Source organism: Ochotona curzoniae, unplaced genomic scaffold, assembly GCF_017591425.1.
Source record: "Ochotona curzoniae isolate NIBS_2020 unplaced genomic scaffold, NIBS_Ocur_1.0 contig_50, whole genome shotgun sequence".
In the NCBI taxonomy this organism is placed as follows: domain Eukaryota; kingdom Metazoa; phylum Chordata; class Mammalia; order Lagomorpha; family Ochotonidae; genus Ochotona; species Ochotona curzoniae.
This window is the reverse complement of record NW_024466446.1, coordinates 4,889,787-4,914,561: the sequence shown is the minus strand read 5'-3', so window position 1 is coordinate 4,914,561 and position 24,775 is coordinate 4,889,787. Positions and strand designations below refer to the sequence as shown.

Sequence of the window (24,775 nt, the reverse complement as noted above, 5' to 3'; positions counted from 1 at the left end):
GTACAACCAATAATATTGTGGTTTTTGCCAGCATTCGTGTGGAAAGGAATGCTAAATTTGGGGCAGAAGTTAGGGATGGAGCAGGAGTTAATCTCCCCATCTAAGTTGATCAGTCCACTAAATTCCATCCATGAGTCCCAAATTCAGAACCCTATGTCTTAGGACAGGCAGTGCCTCTCAGATCCCATGGATTACAACATACCCTGAGACTCTGCACTTATTTTTAAGATCTCTTTATTTGAAAGGTGAAATGACAGAGAAGAAGCCCGGGAGAGGTCTTTCATCTGCTAGTCCACTCCCCAAAAGCCCACAGCACCGAGGATGAATGCTAGCACCATCCGGGTCTCCCATGTGGACAGCAGGGACCCGGGGACTTGACAGTGGCTGACCAGGAAGGAGAGTGGCCAGCTGCAGCAGCACCCTGACAAGGGATGTGGAAGGCTAAGTGGAGACTTCCTGGGGCACCACACAGCTGGTCGCAATATTTCCTTGTCCTGTCTGGTAACGATTTTTTTTTTAAATATTTCATTTGAGAGGGAGAGAGAGGAAAAAAAAAAAACAGTCCCCTCTCATCTGCTATTCATTCTTCAAAAACTTGCAGTGGTCAGGGCTAGCTCAGGCCAAAGCTAGGACCCAAAGCTGGGTGGCAAGGACTTCATTGCTTCAGCTGTCACTGCTGTGTCCCAGGGTATGCAGGAAGCTGGAGTCGGGAACGGTAGAGCAAGTTGAACCCTGGCAACGCGGGGAGCAAGCACCTTAACCACAAGCTGTCTTCCCCCTTTTCATTTTTTAGTATTATTATTTTATGATATAGTTCCATAGGCTCTGGGATTTCCCTTCCCCCCTCCCCAAGTGTCCCTATCCCCCCTACAAACACTGATGTCCCCTATATTATTACAATAGGATAGTTCTTCATAAGCAGTCATAAGTCCATCATTACTGGCATGGACAATGGCAGAGTCCAGCATACCGTTGTCAAGATATAGTAAATAGTTCCATTGGGAGTCCATCTTTAGCCTGGAAGTAGAGATGCATACTGCACTGTATCCTCACATCTGGATATGACAGTCTCCATTACACAATTACTGTACATCCCCTTAAATGAAAAAGCCACAAAACAAAATCAACAATAGGAAAGAAAAAAAAGAAAGAAAGAAAATGACAATGCCGGAAGCTAAACAACATGCTACTGAATGACAAATGTATTGCTGAAGAGATGAATGAAGCAAAAAATCAAGAACCTTTAAAGAAAATGATGCTAAGCTATGAGTGAAGAATTTAATGAGAAAAAAAAAAACTGTCATGAGCAATGGAAACAAGAGCAAAAACATCAAAATTCATGCGATATAGTTTCTGTTGATCTTTGCTGGTGAGATGTGTCTCCTGTTGATCCAGTCTACTAATGTATGACAAAAATGTAAAGACCTGGTCCCATGACCGTCACTCCTTCCCCCGTCTCCAGGAGCCCTCAGCGCCCTTCCAGCCACCCCTGGGAACTCCCTGCTCCCCACCATCCGCCCTTCGACCCCAGCCCTGGGGAACCTCGTGACTCGGGTGCCACTTCCACCTGGGCTGCTCTGAGCGCGCCCTCTGCTGGCGCACTCAGAACCAAAGGGAAAAGTTTCAGAACAACAATAAAAAAAAAAATCTTCCTTAGCTCCAAGAATAAGAAAGTAGAGAAAAGAAGGCCAAAGCTAGCTCTGTTTGGCTTAGCATTTTTGGCCTCTGGGTCTCGGAAAGGCTTTTGGTAGTGTAACCAAAGATAGATAACCTAACAGTTGAAAGTTGGGGGTCAGGCCCAGTGGTGCCACAAATTACGCCGACGACATCTCATATCGGGAGTGCCAGTTCAGGCCCTGCCTGCTTCTTCTCTTCCCATGCAGCTTCCCACCAATGCACCCTGGAAGGCAATGGATGAGGACTCAATTACTTGGGTCTCTCCCATTCTCCTGGCTCCTAGATGCAGTCTGGCCCAGAACTGGATGTTGCAGTCATTTGGTGAGTGAACCAGTGAGTGCAAGTTATCTGCCACTCCACGTTTCAAATAAATAAGCAATCTGTAAAAAATAAGAAGTGGAGCGGTGGGCATGTGGAGTGGCAGTTAGCATCCAGCCTGGGATGCACGCATCCCATCTCGCAATGGCAAGGTTTGAGTCCTGGCTCGGCCCCTGCTCATAGCTTCCTGCCAATACACCTGCTAATGACTTGAGCCCCTGCCACCCATCTGGTGCACTTGGATTGCATTCCAGGCTTGCTGGCTTTGGCCTGAGTGAACCAACTTTCCCTCAACGGCCCCATCACTCAATCTTTGCCTGTCAGATACATTCATTTTTTTAAAGCAAAGGAACAATAAAGAACTTGTGCAGCTCAACAACTCAAAGTGTTGGGTATGTAGGCCAGCACCCATGTTCCTGCGGATACAGAGCCCGGAAGACACTCATCAGGTTCCTGCCACTCACGTGGGTGACTAAGACTGAGTTCCAAGTTCATGGCTTTAGCGCATCCTAACCTTTAGCTGTGTGGGGATCTAGACAGCAAACCAACACATAGGGTTCTCTCTCTCTTTCTCTCACGCTCTCCATGTCGATATAATAAAAGAATAAAGGATTTGAATAGATACTTCTCTAAAAAAAGATAAACGGCCAGCAAGAACATGAAAAAGTAACCTCACCAACTGATTAATTCTGGAAACGCAAATCAAAACCATAACACCCATCTGGATAGCCAGTACTTGGAAGAAAAAAAAAAAGGAAACGCAAAATAACATATTCCAGAGAACACAGAGTCTGTTGGCAGGAGTGTGAAATGGTACACGCGGATACCGACACCTGCTAAAACACAGACGAACCGTGTGGGCATCGCTCAGCGGGATTAGCCACTCAGAGAGACACAGGTGATGGGCCCCACCTGCACGCGCTGTGTAGAACATTCCAGTCCACGGAGACGAGGGGGAGTGACGACACCCTCCTCCCCAGCTCCACGCCTGGCTCAGCTTCTACGCCCGACCTGGTGGCCGCTGGCCAGAGTCGTCATTGAGGTTGACGTGGTCCCGGCTGCACCACGTGTTTTGCGAAGGTCACCGCAGGTTGGCACAGGTGGGTCTGGAAGGGAGGCCCCCTGGCGCCCAAGCCTGAGATGTAGCCCGGGGTGAGGCTCAGGAAAAACATGACCCCGGGCACAGCACGTTGATACATTCATTGTTTCACATGGAGGTCATCCAGACGCCAGCCACTGCTGGAGGATGCTTCTCATCTTACATCCGGGTCAGCTCCATGAAAGAGCAGGTGCTTCTGATCCCTTTCAGGAAGTGCTGGGACCGATTCCAGAATAACCCGCAAAGACCTAGAGGGAGACTGGAAACCCAGCTCTGCCCTGGGTGCCCACTGAACTTGGTCCCGGCCGCTGGTGTATTCTTCAGGCTCATTCTCTCTTCCTCACCCCTGTAAAGAGAGGCTCAAGGTTCAAAAACCTGGCCGCACTCCCGGTTCCAGCTGTGCATTGTACAGGCACGGGTGGACACTGCTGAAAGGGGCGTTCCAGTCCTCTCTCTTGCTGATTCGCCCAATCGCAGGGCATCTCAGAGGAAAGCGAGAAAAACCACTCTCCCCAGCAACCCCCAGTTCCTGATGCTCTTAACCCGAAGGGGACACTCAACTGCTCATCCGGGGGCTCACCGTCTCACACCTGTCTATAGGAACAACGCGATACGAGGTCACACAGAAATCTTTCTTTATTTTGATGATCGGGGAGGGGAGAAATACCAGCGTAGCTTTCATCAAAGCTAACACAGACCTTTCTTGGGTGCCTGTTTATGGATTGGGTCATTTTATTGAAAACAAGAAATGTCTGCTGACACTGGGGGGGGAAAATAAGGTTCCCATTTGGCATTTTGCTTGGGTTCCAGCCTTTGGAATGAAGGTCATGGTGCTAAGACGGCCATAGCAGGGACCCCTCCCTGGCACAGGGCAGGGCAGGGTGGTGACAGAACAACAGGACCGTCCACAGCACCCAGTGCTCCACCACGGGACTTCGAAAAGCTCTCAGCAACAAACTGGAAGAAGTGCCTTCAGAGTCTTCCACAGATTCACAAAAAAAAAAAAAAAACCTGCTAAAAAAATTATGCCTCGCTCTCAAAAATAGATTTTTATACAAAACAAGTCCATCTTTCGATTCCATTTGGCTAAAAGCTTTTTAAAGAATCCTTGCATTTGGGTATCCAATGAAGCCACACAGTTTCATCATTACAACAGTTGAAGACCCCTCACATATATGCTAATTCCAGTTGTGAATTGCGAAGAGATGTATTCCCCGAATGCTGAGGCTGGGCCCGAACACACAGCCAGGGACCCAGCACGGCTCATGGGGGCAACGGGCTGTGAGGTAGCTCTCTTGGCATTTGGCACCAGTTCTCGTCCGGGCTCTGGCGTCCCACTTCCACCGGAAGCTCACAGCAGCTAGCTCTTCCCATCCGGAGGGCTGCTCTCCTCATCCACGGGGGGCTTGAACTGGCTGCGCAGGGTGAGGAAGGAATACCTCAGGCCCCCTGCCATGCTGCAGGGAGGAGAAGCAAACGGCCGGCCGTGAGTAAGCGGGGAGGCCACAGGGGCTGCCCCCACCCTCCCCAACACACTGATTCCATGTCTTTCGTATGGGTCTCCATCAGCCTTCGCAGCGCCCTGAATACAGGAGCCCCCCCAGCCACAGCGCCAGTTTAAGAACATCTCCCTGCGGCCCGGGAGGAAGTCAGATGGCTTAGGGGACTTCTGAGGAAGACAAAGGAATGGAATTCAGACCCCAACCCCATGAACGTTCATTGCACATCACATGAGGAGCTGGGTCAGAGAAGTTGGCAAGCCACCTGCAGTGCCAGCATCGCTTACGGGCTCTGGTTCCAGTCCCAGCTGCCCCGCTTCCCATCCAGCTCCCTGCTAATGCCTCTGGAAATGGAATAAAAGATGACCTAAGTGCACGGGAGGCCCCGAGGAAGCTCCAGGTTCCTGGCTTCAGCCTAGTCCAGCCCTGGCCATTGTGGCCATCTGGAGAGTAAATCAGAGGATGGACAAAAGAAAAACAAACAGAGAGATGGAAGTGGCTTGCTTTTAGAAGTTACAGTGTCACAGAAGCGGGCACTGCAGGAGTCAGGACAGCCCCTGGCTTCAAAGGCCACGGGCGGCTTTGCCCTTTGTTTTATCATGTGACAATCAGGCAGTTTCAAAGTCCTTCTTTGGCAACAACGAGTTCATAAGGAAATCCCACTCACCAAATATTTAACCCGATGAAGTTTAACATGGAGAAGATGTAGTCTCCACCAAGAAGCATTCCAATGTAGGCAATGGATACGTTCTGCAGGGAAAGGGAGGGTGGGTCACTGCCCAGGCGAAGGACCGGGGTGCAACCAGCTGGCAGGATCCCATCTCCCGACCACCACCTGGACAGTGACCACTTCAACACAAGAGTGGCCGGAGAAGCATCGCTCACTAAACCCACCACGCAGTGTTGCGTCGCAGCCTCCCCGGGAGGCTGGTGGGCAGCAGTGGACACTGCCGAGTGTCTCACGCTAATTCACAGGAGTGGAGGAATATACAACTGCAAGGGACTGGGAGTGGAGCCAGAGCACCAGCGTCCTCTCCTGGCTCAGGAGTGCACCTCTGCAGTACTGTGCACACCCAGGCCAGCTTGCCCTGCAGCTGAGCTGAGCACCTGCCTCTAGGGAGGGACCCCCGTCCTCCCCTCCACAACCCCTTCCTGGCCTCTCCTTCTTACAACTTAGCGGGCCCTCCTGCAGCTTCACGCTGCACCAGGAGAGGAGAAGCAGGGCAGGCTGTCTGATGCCCACAAGCTGTAATTCCTACCGAGCCTCCCTCCAGCAGCCAGAATCAAGCCCAGCTTCCCTCCCTCCCTCCCTGGAGGGCCAGGTCCCACCGCCAGGCTCAATCCGAGGCTCCACCCACTCACCTTGATGGCTCCTACCACGGCCGTGGTCAGGGCGGAGTTGTAATAGCTACACAGAACCGTGGAGTACATCAGCAGGAACCTAAGACAGGGAAGCAGACACCTGGGCGTGTGCCTGGCCAGGCTGGGTCATGAGGTCATGACACAGTGACGTGTGCACACAAGCACCAAGAACAAAAATAACCCAGGGCAGGTGGTTTGCAATTGGAAGCAGCACAGAGGTGCACCGCAAGGTGCCAAGGAGGAAGCTGGACCTGGAAGTGGAGCTGATACTCAAACGCCAGCACTCTGATAATATGGCAGGTGGGCTTCCCGACCAGTGTCTCAAACTGGGCCCTAGTGACACCTTAATGCGACCACGCACTAGATAGGACAGGTGCAAGATGCCAGGGTCCAGCTGCCATGAATGTGGGCATTCGTTCACCAGCAGGACAGAAGAACCCTCCATCACACTCGAGTGAATTCCAACCTTGGTGACCGCCACTGTCTGGACAGAAAGGTTGCATTTCCGCGTATGGCCACTAGATGGCCCCAGAGAACAAATGCAAATCCACCAGGAACGGCAATGTTTCTACAAGCAAATGACTATTGTCCAAAAAGAACCTGCACCAAGGGGGACAGGGAAATCGTGTCAATTCCAACACCAAAAAGTCAACCTCCACGGGACAGCGGTTTTAGAACATCTGTGGGCTGATAAAATGCAAGAACATTTGAAGCACTGAGTACTGTTTGAACATGTACAGCGGCTGTCTGATGCAGGCACTGGGCGCCGACCTCACGTTATGGCAGAAGCCATCACATCCGTTCTCTCTCAAGGTTCGCATTCCGAGAAAGTTGGAACTGGAAGTGGAGCCTGAACGAGAAGCCAGCACTCTGGGGTGGAATGTGGGTGTTCCCTGTAGCATCCTAGTTACTGAACTACATGCCTGACCCCAGGAAAACAGTTTTCATTTTCTATCAGAAAGGCAGAGAGACAGAGACTGGTCTCCCACTCGCTGGTTCATCCCAGAAATGCCTGCAGTAGCCAGAACTGGGCCAGGCTGGAGCCGGGAGCCCAGAACTGAACGCACGTCTCCCTCCCGCAGGTGCAGGAGGCCAACAAGGGGCCATTACCTGCTGCCTTCCGGAGTGCAGAAGTAGGCCCAGGACGCAAACCCAGGCACCAGAGGTCAGCCCTCCTCCCCAGGAAATGGAAGACCCGTACATGGTCTCTGCTCCAGGAAAGCAAGACAAAATCCTAAAATGGTTGGATGATGCGATAGCCTGCACATCTCGCTGGGACACTTTTTCTGGTTATATGGGCACAGCACCGCAGGTGGAGAAGGTCATGGCCATACAGATTGCACAGGGCCAAGGGTTCTAAAAAGCCAAGAGGCTGGTGAGAGAGAGTAGAAATGGCATTTAGCTAAACTTCGCAAAACACAGCAGAGTCACATACTCATTTCTGGTCTTTTTAGACCAGGCTCCCGGTGTCCTGGGCCCCAGTCCCTTCGCCTGCTACAGGAACACCACTGGTGCTCAGTATCCATGGAGAGGGGTGGGTTCCAGGATCCCCTGTGGATACGAAAATCTGCAGGTCCCAGGTCCCTATATCAAAGGGTGTGGTATTTACACACACACAATCGTAAGATGACTTTGTAATCCCGACAACATAAACACCACGTCATTCATTGCTGTGGTCATCACTAAGGCAGGCGTGGTGGCCCTTGGCCCTAGAGGACCTGTGAAATCATCTGGCCTGGCCCTGCCAAGGCAACTGCAGGTGGGACTTGAAATTCAATAAATAGCAAATCTCTAAGTTGACCATCCCTTATGGCGCACGGATCATGTTACCGCCAGCAGGAAACAGGCCCTGCCCTCTTGAAGCAGGGCATCGCGAGAAAAGTCCTGTTCAGGACACAGTTGTTAAAAAAAACATTTCTGAGCCATGAGTGGTTGCATCCATGGACACAGAGGCACAAATCCAGAGGGCTGACTGCAACGGCCAGAAAGTCAGCTGGACACAAGGCCTTTTCCATTACAGAATCTATGTTTTCCTTCGTCAAGAGATGTCATTGATGTGTCCACTTATCTGTGGTTGCTTACCCCAAAAAGCAAGACAGAAGAAACTGCATGATAAATAGAACATTCTTCCATTGGTTGAATTCAGTAGCCTGTAATTAAAAAAAAAAAAAAAAAAAAGGTTAATTTTATTAAAGTTCAAGTCTATGCCAAGGATCTACCTTGCCAAACAAGACACACAACTTTCAAAATCCTAAATGATTTGTATGAACTCGTGCAAACTTTTCTTCCTCCCAGACTCTCGGCATTGCTTTACAAAATAAGAAACTATTTTTTTTAAATAAGCAAATAAATAAAAGTTTGTCAAAAGGTGGGTGCAAGATGGGACATTGGAATCATCTCCCACTGCTTTCCCAGGCGCATGAGCAGGGAGCTGGATACAGAGTAGCCGGAACCCAAACCTGTGAAGCAGTTGGAGATGCTGGCACCACAGGCAGGGGCTTAACCAACTGTGACACGGTATCAGTCCCCCCCAAAATGATTTTTAAGGTGACTGAAGACTGGGCACAAGTGTGTGCTCAAAGACATGATGAACGCTCAGTCCTTCCTGGTTTCTATCAAGGAACACATCATTAACCAAGTTTCAGAAAATGGCTGTCTATGAAGCTACCTGCTTATTTCTTCAGCCTGTAATTCAAGCTTTGTTTACTTGAGAAGCAGAGAAAAAGGATAAAGGGTCAGAGTCACAGTGGAAAAGCTCCAATCTGTTGCTTCACTCCCCTCAAAGTCCACAGCAGGCACCGGAAACATAATCCAGGTCTCCCGTGTGTGTTAGCAGAGATCCGGTTACCGAACCATCACTGTTCCTCCCCTACGGCCTGCACCTGCAGGAACCCAGAGTCAAAGACTGCTTTCATTATGTCATGAGCCACGCCTTGCTACCTCTCTGATCAAGAAGTTACATACGCATCTGGCTGGAGCCCCAGGTCCACGGCTGACTAATGGCAGACCCGGCTCAAGGGCTTGGGTCCCCGCCAGCCGTCTCGGAGACCTGGCCTTGGCTTCTGACTCCTGCCTTCACACAGTCCAGAGTGAGCCCACACACTCTCCGCCCCCCTCCCCCTGACCTGTGTTTTTCTGCCTCTCAAGAAAATTAAAGAGGAAGTACTCCTTCAATGTAGCTAATAGTTGAAACTGATTAATGGATACATGAGGTTTGTTACAGGATTCTCTGTGCTTAAAAATTTCCATGGGGGCTGGCACTACGACATAAGGGGTTCAGCCTCAGCATCCCATAGGGGTACCAGTTCATGTGAACTAGCAGCTGGAAGATTTCTCTCTCTCTCCCTCCCTCTCTCTGTTAATCTGCCTTTCCCATAAAAATAAGTAAATCATTAAAAATAGAAAAGAATGTTTAGATGTTCTTTGAGCCAATCACAGCGATCCAAATGATTAATCCAATTCACCCACTGAGCGCTCTCCAAGGGCACAAGGATGTGCAGATTCTGTTGATGGGAGATGGAAATAAGGAGATGGAAATACAGAGAGGTGTGAAGACTGAGCCAGCCCAGGATCAAATTCTGGGAGCAATGAGTCACACACAAGCTCCACCACAGCCTCTGATCCTTGCCCCGCCTCTCCCAGTCCTGGACAACTGGGACAAATGACTCACTCAGTTCCTCCTTCTGTTAACAAGAGGCGTCCGCGTCTGGCTGCAATCATCCATCAGCTTTCAGTACCGGCGAACCAAACTTGGCCAGCAGAACGCAACTTTCCACCTCAGACTCACACGCCATCACACAGAGACTCACTGCCTTCCCGTACTGGGTCTCAGTCTCAGAGGGAGTCAGTCACGGGCACAAGTGACCAACTCAGGGGGCATTCAAACCATCAAAACGCCCTGCATGGTTCAGGGGCTTTTCCCAAGTTCCTGCCATAGCACAGACAGACAAGGCCACTCACACATGTTTCACGGTCATTGCTTTTCAGAAAATGTCAGGCCACTGCTTCTCACACCTCCAGAGAGAGTGCCAATGCAAGGACAATGCCAAATGCATGAGGGCACTTTCAAAGTTTAAGATCAATAAAACCAAAGGACGTACATTTCATTGGGGGTAAAAAAAAAATTTTTTTTTGAAACCCACGCATAGCTTTTTCATAACGCTCATTGTTCACAGATTGTTTTTGAAGACAACCACTAAGTAGGAAATGTTTTCAAAAGTCCAAAATAAATGTACCTATTTATCTGAAAGGCACACAGAGAGACAGAGATCTACCACGGACTGGTTCTGTTCCCCCAACGCCTGCAACAGCTACGCTGGGCCAGGCCAACGCCAGGAGCTTAGAACATGCTCTGGGTGTCCCCAGGTGGGCGACAAGGACGCAAGCACTTGAGCCACCAGCTGCTGCCTTCCAGGATGCCCATGTGCAGGAAGCTGGAAGCTGGAACTCCAACCCAGGCCATCCAGTACGGGCTGCAGGCATCCCAGACAGCATCTTCAACACCCACCAGCACTGTGCCAAGCTCCCTGCATGCTCTGGAACCTCTCCCTGTCCTGGACCCTCCTGGCAACTCCTATAAGTCTACCCTTTGTACTTTCATCAGGACCAAGTGTCCAGCCCTGGGGTTTCAGAAGGACCCCAGTAGGAGGACCAGGGAGAACAGGTGAGCGTTCCATGCCGCTCACCAGCTCACCTGCCGCAGGTCTCCGGTGGAGGCGCTGATGAGGAGCGTCGGGACGATCATAAAGCAGGCATTGTAGAAAAGCACCCCGTATTTCCCCAGCTCCTGCAGAAGCAAAGAAAGCCCCCTCAGACCTTAGACATAGCTCCTGGAGCTGCTCCTCTCACAACGCGTTTAGATCTACAACACGCGTACTGACCAATGCTAGGATGCAATGTTTCCGGCCAAAGTCCGATGGGACATGCCTCGTTTTGAACCTGCTGTGATTTCTAAAACAAACCTTGTTTTTTTTTTACATCCAAACTACCGATGAAATGGAGGGAGGCGGTGGGCGTCGGACGGGTCTTGTCTTTTTCGGACACGGATCACACAGGCTTTGTTTTCTCTCAAAGCATGATGCTCACAAGGGACAGTATAGAACCAAAAGATGGAAAACGTTCGCATCGACAGAAACCCTTAAAAGCATCTGCTCTTTCCATAAAAGAGCCATGTTGCATCAAAGTGGCTGCCTCCCCTGCCATTTCCACAAAAGGGTGACATACTGCAGCTTTCAAAGGGCAAGCAATACGGGTTTTGTGAAACTGCCACCATTAAGAAAAAAATAAATAAATGACCACACAGATTTTTTTTTTTAAAGCTCATGGAAATAAGTCTGTTAGTTAGAGCCAACTCCCTCGCTGCGCACAATGGATGCTCAACAAAGAACCTTATGTCTGCTTCGTCCTAACAGCTGGGCTTGGGTGAGGGAGCCCGCGAGACAGGCAGCTCCTACTGACCCCAAAAGATCGTTACAGCAAGATAGGGCCACACAAGTCACCCATCCCAAACGTCTCACTTCCAGACACGGCAGCCTTCAGCAGCTCAGGTTCAAAGTCACTACAGCCATTCATCAGAAAAGCTTGGAGTCAGTAGGCTGGGCTCTCCAGAGTCTCAAGCAACCCCTCTCGGAACAAACGGGCTGGCCCTGCCTTTGTCTTGGTCCCCCTGAAGATGCTGCAATTTTGGGATAGGCAGAACTGTGCATCTGAAATGGTCATGCCTTGTCCCGCCCCATCCAAAGTACATCCCCGATGTGGCAAGAGTGAAAGGAAGGGCCTGGCTGGGTAAAATGATGCAACACGAGCAGTGAATGAACAGATCCCATCACACAGATTCAACACCCATTCTGCTGTGTTAAGCTTGGGCACCAGAGCTCAGAGGCTGAAAGCCGAGGAAGGGAAGATGCGGTACCTTCGGGTCCAACTTCTGTTTGGTGTAAACCCCATTTGCCGCGGTGAAGAGGTCATTCAGGAACACGCACAGGTACCCTTCCAAGTTAAAGGCAAGGTCGGAGCTGGGGGACCGGGGGCGGGGTGGGGGGAAACCAGAGCGTGATTAGTCAAACTCCCCACTGGGTCTCCCCGTCTGCCTCTTCCACCTTTCTGAACGGAGTTCCTGGGCGGTGCTGGTAACGACTATTTTTTCCCCCTATGGCCATCTCTCCCTACAAGGCAGGGCATGGCTCATGCCTCCAAACAAAAAGCAACAGGTGGCTTTGGCTTCATCACCAAATGGCTTAAAACCCGAGGGACGCGAATCGTCCTCTTTTCCCTGCAAAGCCCTTTCATGCGTTCGCTGGCCAGTTGGGCCAGCATCGTGATGAACACGGTCTGACTCCCCCTATCTAAGGGAGCGAGCTGCCTAACCCACTCAGTGGCCGACTGCGACCAGCGGGACTGTCCCCAGGGTATGGTCAATGCGGCAGCTGGGCTGGGACTGGAGAAAAGAGAGGAGAAGAAATGACACTTCCATTGTCCCCACGGAGCTTCCCGCTCTCCTAAAAGGCAGGACAGGAGGCATCCTTGCCTTCTCTACAATTCTAATAGTGCCTTTCTCCCATTCTTCTTTTTTTGAAACATCTCTTCAATTTCCATTAGAAATTAACAGCACCAGTCAATAATGTTGGAGGGGATACAATGTAGCAAGCAGGACCAGGGTGGAGGACAACACCTGGCCCGTGATGGGCTCTGGCCACCTGCGCTTCAGGTGGCAGACTGTACCAGACCTTATCACTGTTAGGAGGAAAAAGCTTTTCCTCTCTCCTCCTAGATTCTATCACCAGGACCTACAAATCTAACTGAACAAAGACAGACTCACAGAAGAGAGGCAGGACAAACTGCAGTAAGATAGCATGTGCAGGCCCGGCACAATAGCCTAGTGGTTAAAGTCCCTGCCTTGCATGCAACAGGATCCCATATGGGTGCCAGTTTGTGTCCCGGCTGCTCCACTTCCCTTCCAGCTCCCTACCTATGGCCTTGGAGAACAGCAGAAGATGTTCCAAAGCCTTGGGACCCTGCACGCATGTGGGAGAAGCTCCTAGCTCCTGGCTTCAGATCGGCTCAGCCCCAGTTGCTGTGGCCACTTGAGGAGTTGACCACATTATCACACATGAGCCAAACCTAAGCCAATACCCACTCGCTGAGTCCAGAAACATCTAGACATCTAGCACCCAACACCATCCCTCAACAGAGGTTTACAGAAAAAACAAAACAATTTGGATGTACTTTTGTAAACCTGTGCCCCTGGCTCAAAGGCGCCGGTTTCCACAGTAAGGATCCAGAGGACTGGCTGTGCAGAAGGACCCCAGGGCCCCGCGAGAAGGGGACACCTCCTACTAAGCCCCTCCCTCTTTCAGGGACTTTACTCATGACAGCTAAGAGTCCGCAGGACTGCAGCGGGCTGGAGGCTGCGAGGGAACACCCTGAAGTCCGAGCGAGGGGGCACTGAGGCAGCTCAGCCCGGCCCGAGCCAGAACAGGGGCCACAGTGCCGGCCCAGCTGCAGTGTGTTATCTGAAATGATGAGTGCTCATCCTAAGCACTACTCCAGGTGTTCACGCTCCCTTGCCCAGTTGGTGTGTCCTTGGACCCGTGCCTTCTGCTCACCGTGAGACTCCGCCAACTGGAATGGGAGGTGCGCAGAGGCCCAGACTCCTGTCCACGTTGCTAACCGCTGAGTTCCCAATACCTCTAAGTTCACCTGGCACCTGGAAAATGCTCTGTGTGTTTTCGCTGAACTTGGCCAGGCCCCACCATGAGTTTTGTATGATCTCATCTCACTCTCACCGTAACCCCACTGCGGTGGGTGCATTTTTCATCTCGACTGTGAAGTGGGCAGACTGTCAGTATGGGGAGGTGGCAAACGGCTTGGCCCTGGGGGCTCCTGTGGCAAATGAGGAACTAGGAAAGACTCCAATATCCTGGCTTGCTGCCTGGATCCTTATTCAACATAAATGAATGTGCTGATAAGTTTTATGGAATTACTCCAATTCCCATTCCTTCTCTCGAAGTGACACACACAGTTTTTCTGCTTGCACATTCTGAGTAGGCCTCACTCCTGCCTTGTACGCTGAGAGGGAAGGCAGCAGTCACACGCCATGGTCACTTGGTACCCCAACATACAAGTGAACACTCCCCAAGCCAACATCAGCTTTCCACCATTGGAAATGGAAAGAGCTGAACTATCACGGCAAATGACAAACCCAATCCACAAGTAAAAGCTTTACAAATCCTCTATCTGTAGTCAAATGTTGACACTGAAGACAGTATCAGTAATAAAAGCTGGCAGCTCACTGCCTTTTAGATGAAAATCCGTCCCGATGTCTCATCACACCTTTTTTTCCCCCTCACAGCTTCAGCAATGTCAGTGGTGAAGGGGGGACCCAGTAGCACTTCTACAAGAACACAGGAGGACCCCACCCACTTCCACAGATTTGTCTCCCGGCTGTTGGATTCAACTGCAGCCAGATGGAAAATGAGAAGCCGGGGAAGGGGCCGGGCCCATTGTCATCGACACAAAGACGTTATTGAGCAGAAACCGTCCCAAGTCTTACCCAGCTGCTATGAAGGCCCCGAGGATGATGGCAAAGACACTGGTGATGATGTTCAGTGAATACTGCTTCCTGCATCGGAAAAGCGAATGCGGGAGAACAGGGCAGGGGGAGGAGAGAGTCACAGAGACAGACGGGAACGGTGCCCCACTTAGAATCTAATGAACAAAGCTTCCCAGAGCAATTGGATGTCAGACCAGCTCTACTCTCTCCAGGGAGACCCCAGGGCAACACACAGGGATGGCGGGCTGGTACAGATCGCACACAGCCACAAAGATGAGGTCCAAGGCAACACCAGGTCTGAGCATCCTGAACCAAGTCTTCCTTACAGTAACATCACACTCGCCTTGCAGGGTGCCAGGCTGAGTGGTCTCACTAGGAATGCTAGCATTAAAAAGCAATGTGCCCTGATGTTATAATCACCACATTAGGGCCAGTACCATTAAGCCTCTGCCCAGAGGACTGGCATTCCACACGGGCTCAGGTTCTAGTCCTGGCTGCTCCACTTCCCATCCAACTCTTTATCAATGTGCCTGGGAAAGCAGAGGATGCACCCAAGTCCTTGGGACCCTGTACCCTCTGTGGGTGAGTCAGCAAAGAGGCTTCTGGTTCCCAGCTTCAGACCAGCTCAGCTCCAGGCACTGTAGCCATTTGGGGAATGAACCAATGGAGGGAAGATATCTCTCTCTCCCCATCCGTCACTTTCTCTCTCCATCCCTGTCACTTTGCTTTTCAAATAAAAATAAAGAAATCTTTAAAATCTCCCCTTTGGGCCCTTAGGGCATTACAGACACAGGCGGCTTCTTTGAAGGCATTAAAGCCACTTGTCCTTAAGTTCTTGCAGCCGGAGTCTCAGATCAGCCTTTAGGTGATCGGATTGCGGGAAAAGCCCTGCCCGTCGTGGAGGACCCACCGGAAGGAGGAGGGGAGGGAGGGAGGGAAGCCCAGTCACCCGAGGATCATGGTCTCCAGGAGTAGGGTGAGTGGGATGGTGAACTTCCTGAGCACGGTGAACATCGGCAGGCTGTGAGGACGAGACAAACAGCACATCAGGTGACAAGATTCACTGTGTTGTGTCCGTTTTGGTATGTTTTAACGATCACTCGTTTACTGAATTCAATCTAAGGAATTCACCTTAATTCCCATGTTTACTGTTAAGAAACCATATTAAACATGAAAAAGGTACAGAGATTAAATAATCTCCTATCCCTTCCCCTACTAGCAATGTAAGACATACATGCTAGCGGCGTAAACGCAGCTGGTCGTGCGCGCTACAAATCCAGCCAAGATTACAAAGCAAGCCGGGACTCTGCATCACCAGACTCCCCCACATATGGGACTCTGAAACGGTGATAAAATCAGAACCATATGCACATAAACAAATCCACCTGCACTTCTTACTTCGATGACTGTCGGTGTCATAGTCTGTGCTTAAGCTTGAATACAAGAACACTTATAAGCTCCTTAATATCCAAAAGATTGGGACATTAAGCCCAAAACTCCACCTCAGGGAGCCAGCACTGTGGTGCAGCAAGTTGAGTGTTTGCCTACAATGCCCAGTGTCCCATATTGAAGTGCCAGCGCAAGTTCTAGCCACTTCTAATTAAGTTCCCTGTTAATGCGCCTGGAAAAATAGCAAAAGATGGACCAAGTGCTTGGGCCCATTTTACCCACATGGGAGAGCTGGCTTCAGTCTACCCCAGCCCCAGTCACTGTGGCTATTTGGGGGGTGAACCAGCAGATGGAAGTTAGACATTTTTCCTCTCTCCCTGCCCTCTCCAACTCTGCCTTTCAAGTAAACAGATATATATATATTTTTTTTTTTTAAATAGACTTTGGGGGAAAAAAAACACGTTAACTTCTTCAATTACTATACATCAGTCTCTTCTCCGTACAGCCCAATCCACATCCTGGAAAGCCTGTCACCCTCCACAGCATGAGAGGAGATGGCCGAGCAGTCCTCCAGCAGCTCCCACTTTGTACCCACCTTAATTTCCCTGTGCTGGACAATCCGCTGATGTGGTTCCCAACGTAGAGGAGGGGCAGAGGAAACAGCTGCCATTTCAACAAAGGAAGAAACTTTGGTTAGGCGCCAATAACCAATAACTTTCCTACAGAAAACAAAATGACAACATACACCACCTCCTCCACCAGCAGGCCAATCATGTTAGACGATCCAGCGCCTGCAACGGTTGAATTTTCTAGAATCCAGTAGACATCCACAAGATACTTCATGTGCTCCAATTACATGAGCAGTGACTAATGCCATTTTGCAGTGAGGGGGAGGGAAACGGCTTATACATGGAGAACAAGTCCCCTAAAGCCAGGGTGTAAATAAGGAGCCGGGGTGTTGCACACAGGATGGACTAAGGTCTGTGCGCGAAATTCAGAAAGCTTCTGCGTGACCCCCCAACACATGGGCTCTTCTGTGACACTCCACTACACACGTGTACACTTTGGTGACCTGCACACTTGAGTGCTGTCTTTCAAAGGCAAGGTTAAGGTCTCCTTCCGGAAGCCACATGGCTACTGAACCTTTCCGAAAGTTTGGGTCCCCTAGCCATACTCCTTCTAGACATCACGGTACTTGTTTAAAGACCCGGAATGATTCAGCATCCACTAAGGTCGCACGAGGCACCAACAGCACGTGCATCAGGTGGGTTGAGCTCTGAGTATCATTTAATAAGTCTTCACCATCAGCAGAAATGCTGTTCTGAATGGACTGAAGACAGACAAGATACAGAGTGTCCCCTTCTACGGAGCCTGCTGCCCCCAAGCTCCCATGAGAGCTCAGAACCTTGAAACCCACAGAACATCCCAGAGCCACCAAGGGGAGGCCCACTCGGCTTTTCCCATAGACAACAAGCTAAGCCTCAACTCAGACATTTTTTTGGAAGCATTTCAAAACACTGCCATTCCCCCAGAAATGTTACAAGGCTAAAAAGCAAACAAACAAACAAAAAAATGCTACAAAGTTGTATTATCAGATGTGTTTAAGAAAGAAACTGTAAAGCAGGTACTTCTACTGCCGGGCGTGACAAAACCCGACACCAGGATCACACCACGCTTCATTCGTCAGTTTCCACCCATGGCAGGCAGGAAATCACATACCTTGATGGGAATTTTCTTATCAAAATCGGGGAAGTGGATGATTTTATTTAGCTTGGACACATACAGTATCATGATGGTGACTGCCATCTAAAACAAGAGGCAAGAAGAGAGGCTTCAGCAAAGAATCCGGGAAGATCGTTCGAGGTATCAATGACATCATCAGACTGAAACAGACTCCTCCACTAGGAAGCCAAGGAATCAACTCTGCAGGTTCTAGACAAAAAACAATCAGTCACAGAACACTAAAAGTGTTTTTTCTTGCCACCGAGTGGATTCCATCCAACCCGGAGGCAAAAACTAAACCTCAGCCAGACTCACAGACACACACATGACCCAGCGGCTCTCAGAATGGTGGCAGAGGAGCTGGGTTCCGTGTCACAGCCAAGAAGGCCACCTGCGGATCTGGCACCACACGGTGCCTATGTCTAGCATACCATGGGCACCCTGCACCAGCAAGGTGAGCGACACAAGCCATTTAAAGAAAAGGAAATTCCACACCAACACACTTCGTAAAACTCCCATATTTCCTCAACGCATAACGTGGTGCAAAACAGACTTCTCTCTCCAATCTCGACAGTACATCAGAAATATGTCATTCAGATCTTATTCAGATCTGATTGAGTGTGGAATACATTGCGTACATGAGAAATACCCCATTCGGAGGGGGTGCTTAACTTACTGGTTGACATGCCCAAGTCCTACATCCTACATCTCAGTGCCCGGTTTGAGCCAATGCCAGGTCCAGCTCCTGACCCGTTTCCTGCTAAAGCAGAGGCTAGATGAGTCTCCCTTCATCTCCCCCACATTCTTCCAACCTGTACAATAGCTTAATGTTTGTTTTTTTTTTTTAAGTTAAATGACTGGGTTTTTAAAGATTTGCTTATGTATTTAATTCGAAAGGCAGACTTCACAGAGAAGGAGAGACACAGAGAATGAAAGGTCTTCCATCCCACTGGTTCACTTCATCGATGGCCACAACAGCTGGAGCTGAGCTGATCCGACCTTGGCTGCTTTCCCAGACAATATGCAGAGAGCTGGATGGGAAGCAGAGCAGCTGGCTGGGACGTGAACCAGTGCCCATATCGAATGCTGGCACTGCAGGCAGAGAATGAGTTGCTACGCCACCAGGCCAACTCCCAATAGCTTACTTAAGTATCAAATTCAAGATTCAAATGGGATGAGAATTCTCCACACTGCCTCCTCCCTGGTTCACTGATGTCACCCACCAGGCCTTGGAATCTTGAGTGCTCAGACCCCTGGCTTTGTTAGGGAACATGCAGTGAGCAGGTGGCTTCCCTACAAACACAGCTACCCTGTGCTCATGACAAGCACCTGTCATACTTGGCAATGTCACAGCACAGAGACCACGATTCCTGGCCTCAACACACACTGACTCCATGCACGATCATAACCAAAAGGTCAACTCCCATTGGCTCGGTTCATAAACCCTGCTGTCTTACCCAGGAGCACGGACCCATCGTCATGTACCTGAAGATAGAGTTACTTGTCTCTTACCTGTCCGACTCCAAGAACAATCGGTGATGGGAAACTATAAAAAACACAGAACAACAAAGCTTAGCAACATGTAAGGACTTGAAGACATTGCATAAAACATGACAGGAGCTCTTGAAGTTCAAGTGATGAAAACTTGAATCTCGTCACAAAGGATCCTCCCCTCTCCCCACTGCCACCAATGCTTTTATTTATTTATTTATTTATTTATTTATTTATTTATTTATTTATTTATTTATTTATTTATTTATTTATATTGGAAAGTCAGATATATAGGGTCCCAAGGCTTTGGACCAATCTCAACTACTTTCCCAGGCCACAGGCACGGAACTGGATGGGAAGTGGAGCAACTAGGATATGAATCAATCCCCATATGGGATTCCAGCACATGCAAGGCAAGGACTTTAGCCACTGGGCTACTGCGCCAGGCCACAGAATGAAAAATTTTAAACAGAAAGGCTTGGGGCCGGTGAATTGGTGTAGGATGTTTACCCTCCACCTGCACTGCCAGCATCCTATATGGGCACTGGGTGCCCCACTTACAGTTCAACTCCCAGCTGATGGCCTGCAAAACAGTAGAGGATAGTTCAAATCTTTGGCCCCTGCAGGCATGTGGGCAAACCAGAAGAAGCTCGTGGCTTTGGCCCAGCCCTGGCTGTTACAGCCACCTGGGGAGTGAACCAGTGGGTGGAAGAACCTTTCTCTGGCTTGCCTTCTCTTTGCACATCTGCCTTTCCGTTAAAAATCAATAAATACAAAAAATAGGAGGAGGAGGAGAAAGAGAAGGAGAGAGGGCTAGCCCGTTAAGCAGCCTCACATTTTAACTCGCTCTGCTGGACACGATCTTCATCTTCAAAGTATTAGATAGTCTGCTGGCCCCTGCTTCCAACAAGACACTTGTCTGGGGAGGCACCACGGCCGGGCCACTCAGAGGGCACTCACTCAGGTGCAGGGCATGCATGAAGATTTCCAAAGGTACTTTGAAAAGTCCATGGAGCTAAACGATAAGATAAAGACTCTTGAACTCATGCCAGTTTTAGGGCCCAGCACACTAGCGTAGTGGGTAAAGTCCTCGCCTTGCGTGCTCCTGGATCCCATATGGGCGCCGGTTCTAATCCCAGTGGCTCCGTTTCTCATCCAGCTCCCTGCTTGTGGCCTGGGAAAGCAGTTGAGGACAGCCCAAGGCCTTGGGACCCTGCACCCGCGTGGGAGACCTGGCTCCTGGCTTCGGATCAGCTCAGCTCCGGTCTACCTAACTCCTTACTTCAGCCTGGCCCTGTTTCAGTCCCAGGGCAGAGAACCAGTGGCTAGCGCTCCCCAAAATCCCTACCTCACCCCATTACTCTTTGTCACTCTGCCTTTCAAATCAACAAATCTTGAAAAAAAAAGTTTTGAAATCCATGCATACTTTTTGCACAATGCATTTTCCATAACCTTTTTTTTTTTTTCTATGAAACTGGTTTTTCAGTTCCCTTCTGTACGACTCTTTGCAGTCCTGTCCTCAGCCTTCATCTGATACCACCGCTATCGGCCACTCCCAAAGCAGCCTATTCCTTACATTGTCTTTATTCAGAGGTAGGTGGTTTCTGGTCTTTCATTGGCTTGCATTGTGTGTGTTAAATGATTCGGCTCTCAGTTCATTTGGAGGTGAGGTTGTATTTCCTGTGCACAGTAAGAAGCTGTCTCTCTCTCACACACACACACACACACACACAAACACACACACGTCAAGATATGCACAGCTGTAGGATCACCAAAACGATCTCAAATCCACATCCTCCATCCACAAAGCGGCCCTGTCCACAGTTCATGCCGCCTATTGCTAGGGCACAATGGCTTCCCGCTGCCTCCCCTGGAGCCCACACCACAGTTCTCCAGCCAAAGGAATCTTTTTAATCACAGCCCTGCCATGCTAACCCCTAGTTAGACCTTCCCCAGGGGCTTTCAGATGCATCTGAACTAAAATTTAAACTATCTGCGTGGTCGTGCTGCTGGCACCATGGCCGTCGCCTGGGCTCAGTGGAGACCGGGGACTCCCTGGGCTGTCTGAGCGATGGCCTCCGAGGCCCCCTGGCACTGTCTGGCTCTCAGGCTCCCTTGGGAAGCCAGTCTGCCTTTTGCTTCATCTTCAGCACTCCCCACCATCGCCCATCAAGGCTCTCTCCCTGCAGGGGCTCTAATCTAGGCTTCAGGGTCCCCTTCTTGGGGGAGAGAGGAACAACCTCACTGCCACACATACACCCCCTAACTTCCCCTCCTGCCTCATTCTTCCGCAGACCCCCAACTACATCCAGAGGGTTCATCTGTCCCCTACACTGACTGCTCCATGAGGCTGGGGCTTTGGACCCGCTCTGTCCACTTTTGTTTCCCACGCCTGGCATACCCTAGACACTCAGCCAATGCTACCGAGTGGATGAAGGATTTCCTCTCGCCCCTGCCTGTCTCCTGGACCTCTCAGCTACCCTCTCTGGCACATGCCCATTTAGCCACCACACCCCCACCCCACAGGCTTCTCCACGCCTCCAGCAGGCCACACTCCTGTCTACTCCAACATGCTATAATTGCTACTGCCTTCTGCGTGGAATGTTCTGGCGCCAACCACTCCACCCAGGGCACCCTGAGGGCATATCTGAAGTGGCCTTATTTACATCCTGAGCTCACTTGCTTTGTCCCATCACTGCAGCAGAGTCTCAGCGGTTTCCTCCAAGGGTGGACTGGAGCAGGTGCCCTGGAACCTACCTGTTGGGGGTGCAAACCTTTCCGTGGGGTCTTTCCCTGGGGTCTCAACCAGAAAACAAAAAGGTTCCAGACAGCCAGGTTTCTGGGTTCTGAAAGTCTGCTTCTACATTCTGGTGGCCAAGAAGAGCCCTGGCTTGCAAAAACCCGCCCTTGTAACACCTGGCGCCAGGCCCTGGGAGGTGATTACCAGGGCTGTCATTTCCCAGAGTTCGCCGCTGAAGAAAGTGCTGACTCTGTCCCGGGGGCAGTACTGTTAACCAGATCCACAGTTCTTTCCATGCCACCACCACCACCCACGCGAGCAGAAATGAAACAGCATTTCTTCGTCCTTACAAGTGGCTTCCAGGAGGTCGCAGTCTGCCTCAGTTTACTTCATTCAATGTGTGACCATCTTCCCTACTTTTCTGAGTACACGCTGGTAATTCAGCAATGAAGGACCAATCCGCACAGATTTATGGCTCAGAACTAATCTGGCTGAACATTTAGATTTGTACCAAGTTGTGGTTCTCCAAACACACACATTTAGACCACTCTGTTCCACCCACTGGGATATGCAAACACATCCAGTGTGGCACACGTGGGGCTTGCCCGCGGTTAAAAGGGAGTGCGGTGTGCCCGGGGGCCCGCGGGCTGAGCTGGGCCGCTCTGAACCTCCACCTCCAGGCGGGCAAAGTAGGGCCCGAGAGAGAACTCGGTCAAGGTGTGCGCTGGGGCCCCAGGCTCGCTCGCCACCCGCCGCCCACTGGCCCATGCCGGACCCGGGGCGCACGAGAGCAGGAACAACCGGGCGCCTCTCCAGCACTGCTGCCCGCCCCGCTGGACCCCTGCCCCGCCTCACCCGTAGGTGGTCAGCAGCGCCTTGTTAACCAGCACGATGAGGAAGGAGCAGGTCCCGTAGAAGAGCGCCGACAGCAGCTGGGCCACCCGGGAGGGCAGCCGTGCCTCGCCGGGCTCTGCGCCCGCGCCCTCGGCCGTCATGTCCCGCCGGCCACCCGCCGGCCACAGCAGCGCGCTGGCCGGGGCTCGACTCGGTCCCCGCCCCCCGGCCTGCCCGGGAAGAGGGCGCGGCAGGAACAGGAAGAGCCAGCCGGGCGCGAACCCCACACGCCGGCGCCGGTGCCTGCGGTGCGCTGGGACTTCCCCACGCACCTAGAGCCAAACACCTCCGAGGCGCGACCGGGACCTTAGGGGGTCTGGGGTTGGCCTCTTACCTCCAGACTCCGTCTTCGCGTTTGTTTTGCTTTCTTCCGTGCAATACTTTCTTTAAAGAGCGATTTACAGTGCAGTGAGAAGCATGCATTTCCCCAAGTTTGAGATGAGTTTTGACGAATGCATGCACCCAGGGCGGTCCTGCTGTCCCACTTCCCACTGGGAAAGCAGCGGGATGACTCCTGCACCCACTGGGAACACTTGAGGAAAACTCCTAGCTTTTGGCTTTGGACCGGCCCAGGCCGGACTGTTTTCATGACTTGGGGATTGAACCAGCGTAGGGAAGAGCTCTTTCAAATGAATTTTTTAAAAGTTCCTTTCGGTTAGATCTGCCTTTTCTGGAATATGGCACAGTCTGAAAGCTTTGTGCACTGTTTTATTTTTGAGTCACATCCCTGCTGTTTCTTTGCCCATCCGGTAGGAAAGCGGGGTTTGCCCCTTTCCCACCGCCCAGGGGGCTCTTGTGAAAGCACGCTACCAGGAACATTTGCAGATGCGTTCAAAAGCAGCACCAGAAAGTCCAGGAGAGTCCACAACATGCAAAACTAGAAACACTACACATTAAGTATAACCAAAAAAAAAAAAAAAAAAAAAAAAAAATCACCCAATTCATATTCATTTTGGATAATTCCCTCAGAATGCTCAATTAAATTTTGACTTCAAAACCTTTTGCTGGGCCTACTGCGGTAGCCCAGTGGCTAAAGTCCTTGCCTTGTGTGCTGGGATCCCATATGGGTGTCAAGTTGCATCTAAAGGCCCCGCTTCCCATCCAGCTCCCTGCTTGTGGTCTGGGAAAGCAGTCAAGGACAGCCCAAAGCCTTAGCACCCTGCACCCACGTGGGAGACCTAGCGGAGGTTCATGGCTCCTGACGTCGGATCAGCTCAGCTCCCACTTGGAGAGTGAATCAGCAGTCAGAAGATCTTTCTCTCTGTATGTCATTCCAAAAAAAAAATTTAAACAAATCTGGACCCAGGAGCTGGGAACAGCTCTTGGCTCCTGGCTTTGGGTCAGTGCAGCACCTGGCATTGTGGTCACTTGGGGAGTGAATCATCGGATGGAAGATCTCCCTCTCTGTAAATCTTTTTAAAATTAGACAAATCTTTAAAAAACAAATGTTTCCCAAGTCGGGAGCCAGGGTGTGAAACAAAAGGTGGAAGAAGGCACTGCCCGCCAACCCCTGTGAGCCGACTCCTGGCTGCTTGGCTTCCCATCTAACTCTGGGCTAACATGTCTGGACAAGCAGCTGAGGATGGCCCCTGCGTGGTTCCCTGAAGACCCGTTGGAGTTGTAGACTCCTGGCTTGGTCTAGCCAGGCCCTCACCATTGCAGCAAATGGGATTCTCTCCCACCAATTCTTTCAAATAAATCGATCTCAAAATCGAGCCAATCTTACCACTTTCAGCGATGGCGTTCATGCTATCTGCATTTGTTTTTATTCACAGTAGTTCCAGGACCTAGTGTGTCAACATCCTATCCTCACCCTGTGGAAACCGCTTCTCACGCAGCAGGTGTGGGGAGACCCTTACGTAGAAAAAAAACACAAGAGGCTGGTCCTTGCCATCGGTCTACCAAAAGTAACAGATTCAAAAACTAATTTGCTAGACCCAGAAAATTGAACATGCTCCAAATGTATTCTGGGAGAGGTGGACCCCAGATGAAATGCATCCCTCACTAAAATCCCAATTGAAGGCCGAGGAGAG

At 50.7% G+C, this 24,775-nt stretch overlaps 1 protein-coding gene across 1 annotated transcript; it reads right to left on the bottom strand.

Annotated features, from left to right (window-relative positions):
* Positions 1–3,712: 3,712 nt before the first annotated feature.
* Positions 3,713–24,490, bottom strand: SLC35D2 (solute carrier family 35 member D2). Its single transcript, XM_040988752.1, has 13 exons — positions 24,469–24,490; positions 22,704–22,995; positions 19,130–19,163; positions 17,615–17,701; positions 16,491–16,558; positions 15,456–15,527; positions 14,507–14,575; positions 11,867–11,969; positions 10,649–10,741; positions 8,038–8,105; positions 5,956–6,034; positions 5,261–5,343; positions 3,713–4,551 (listed from the first exon to the last, which is right to left on the bottom strand). The coding sequence occupies exons 1-13, from the start codon at positions 24,488–24,490 to the stop codon at positions 4,455–4,457; spliced, it is 1,167 nt and encodes a 388-aa protein (XP_040844686.1). The 3' UTR covers positions 3,713–4,454.
* Positions 24,491–24,775: the final 285 nt, after the last annotated feature.

Bases quoted from the DNA above. Each gene is read 5' to 3' on its own strand.
- SLC35D2 (XM_040988752.1), bottom strand. From the start codon at position 24,490: ATGAACGCCATCGCTGAAAGTG. The intron at 16,559-17,614 runs GTATGTGATTTC...TTGAAATGGCAG, and splicing joins ATAAGAAAATTCCCATCAAG to CTGTTTCCTCTGCCCCTCCT. The intron at 14,576-15,455 runs GTGACTGGGCTT...TTTCCGATGCAG, and splicing joins CTGGAGACCATGATCCTCGG to GAAGCAGTATTCACTGAACA.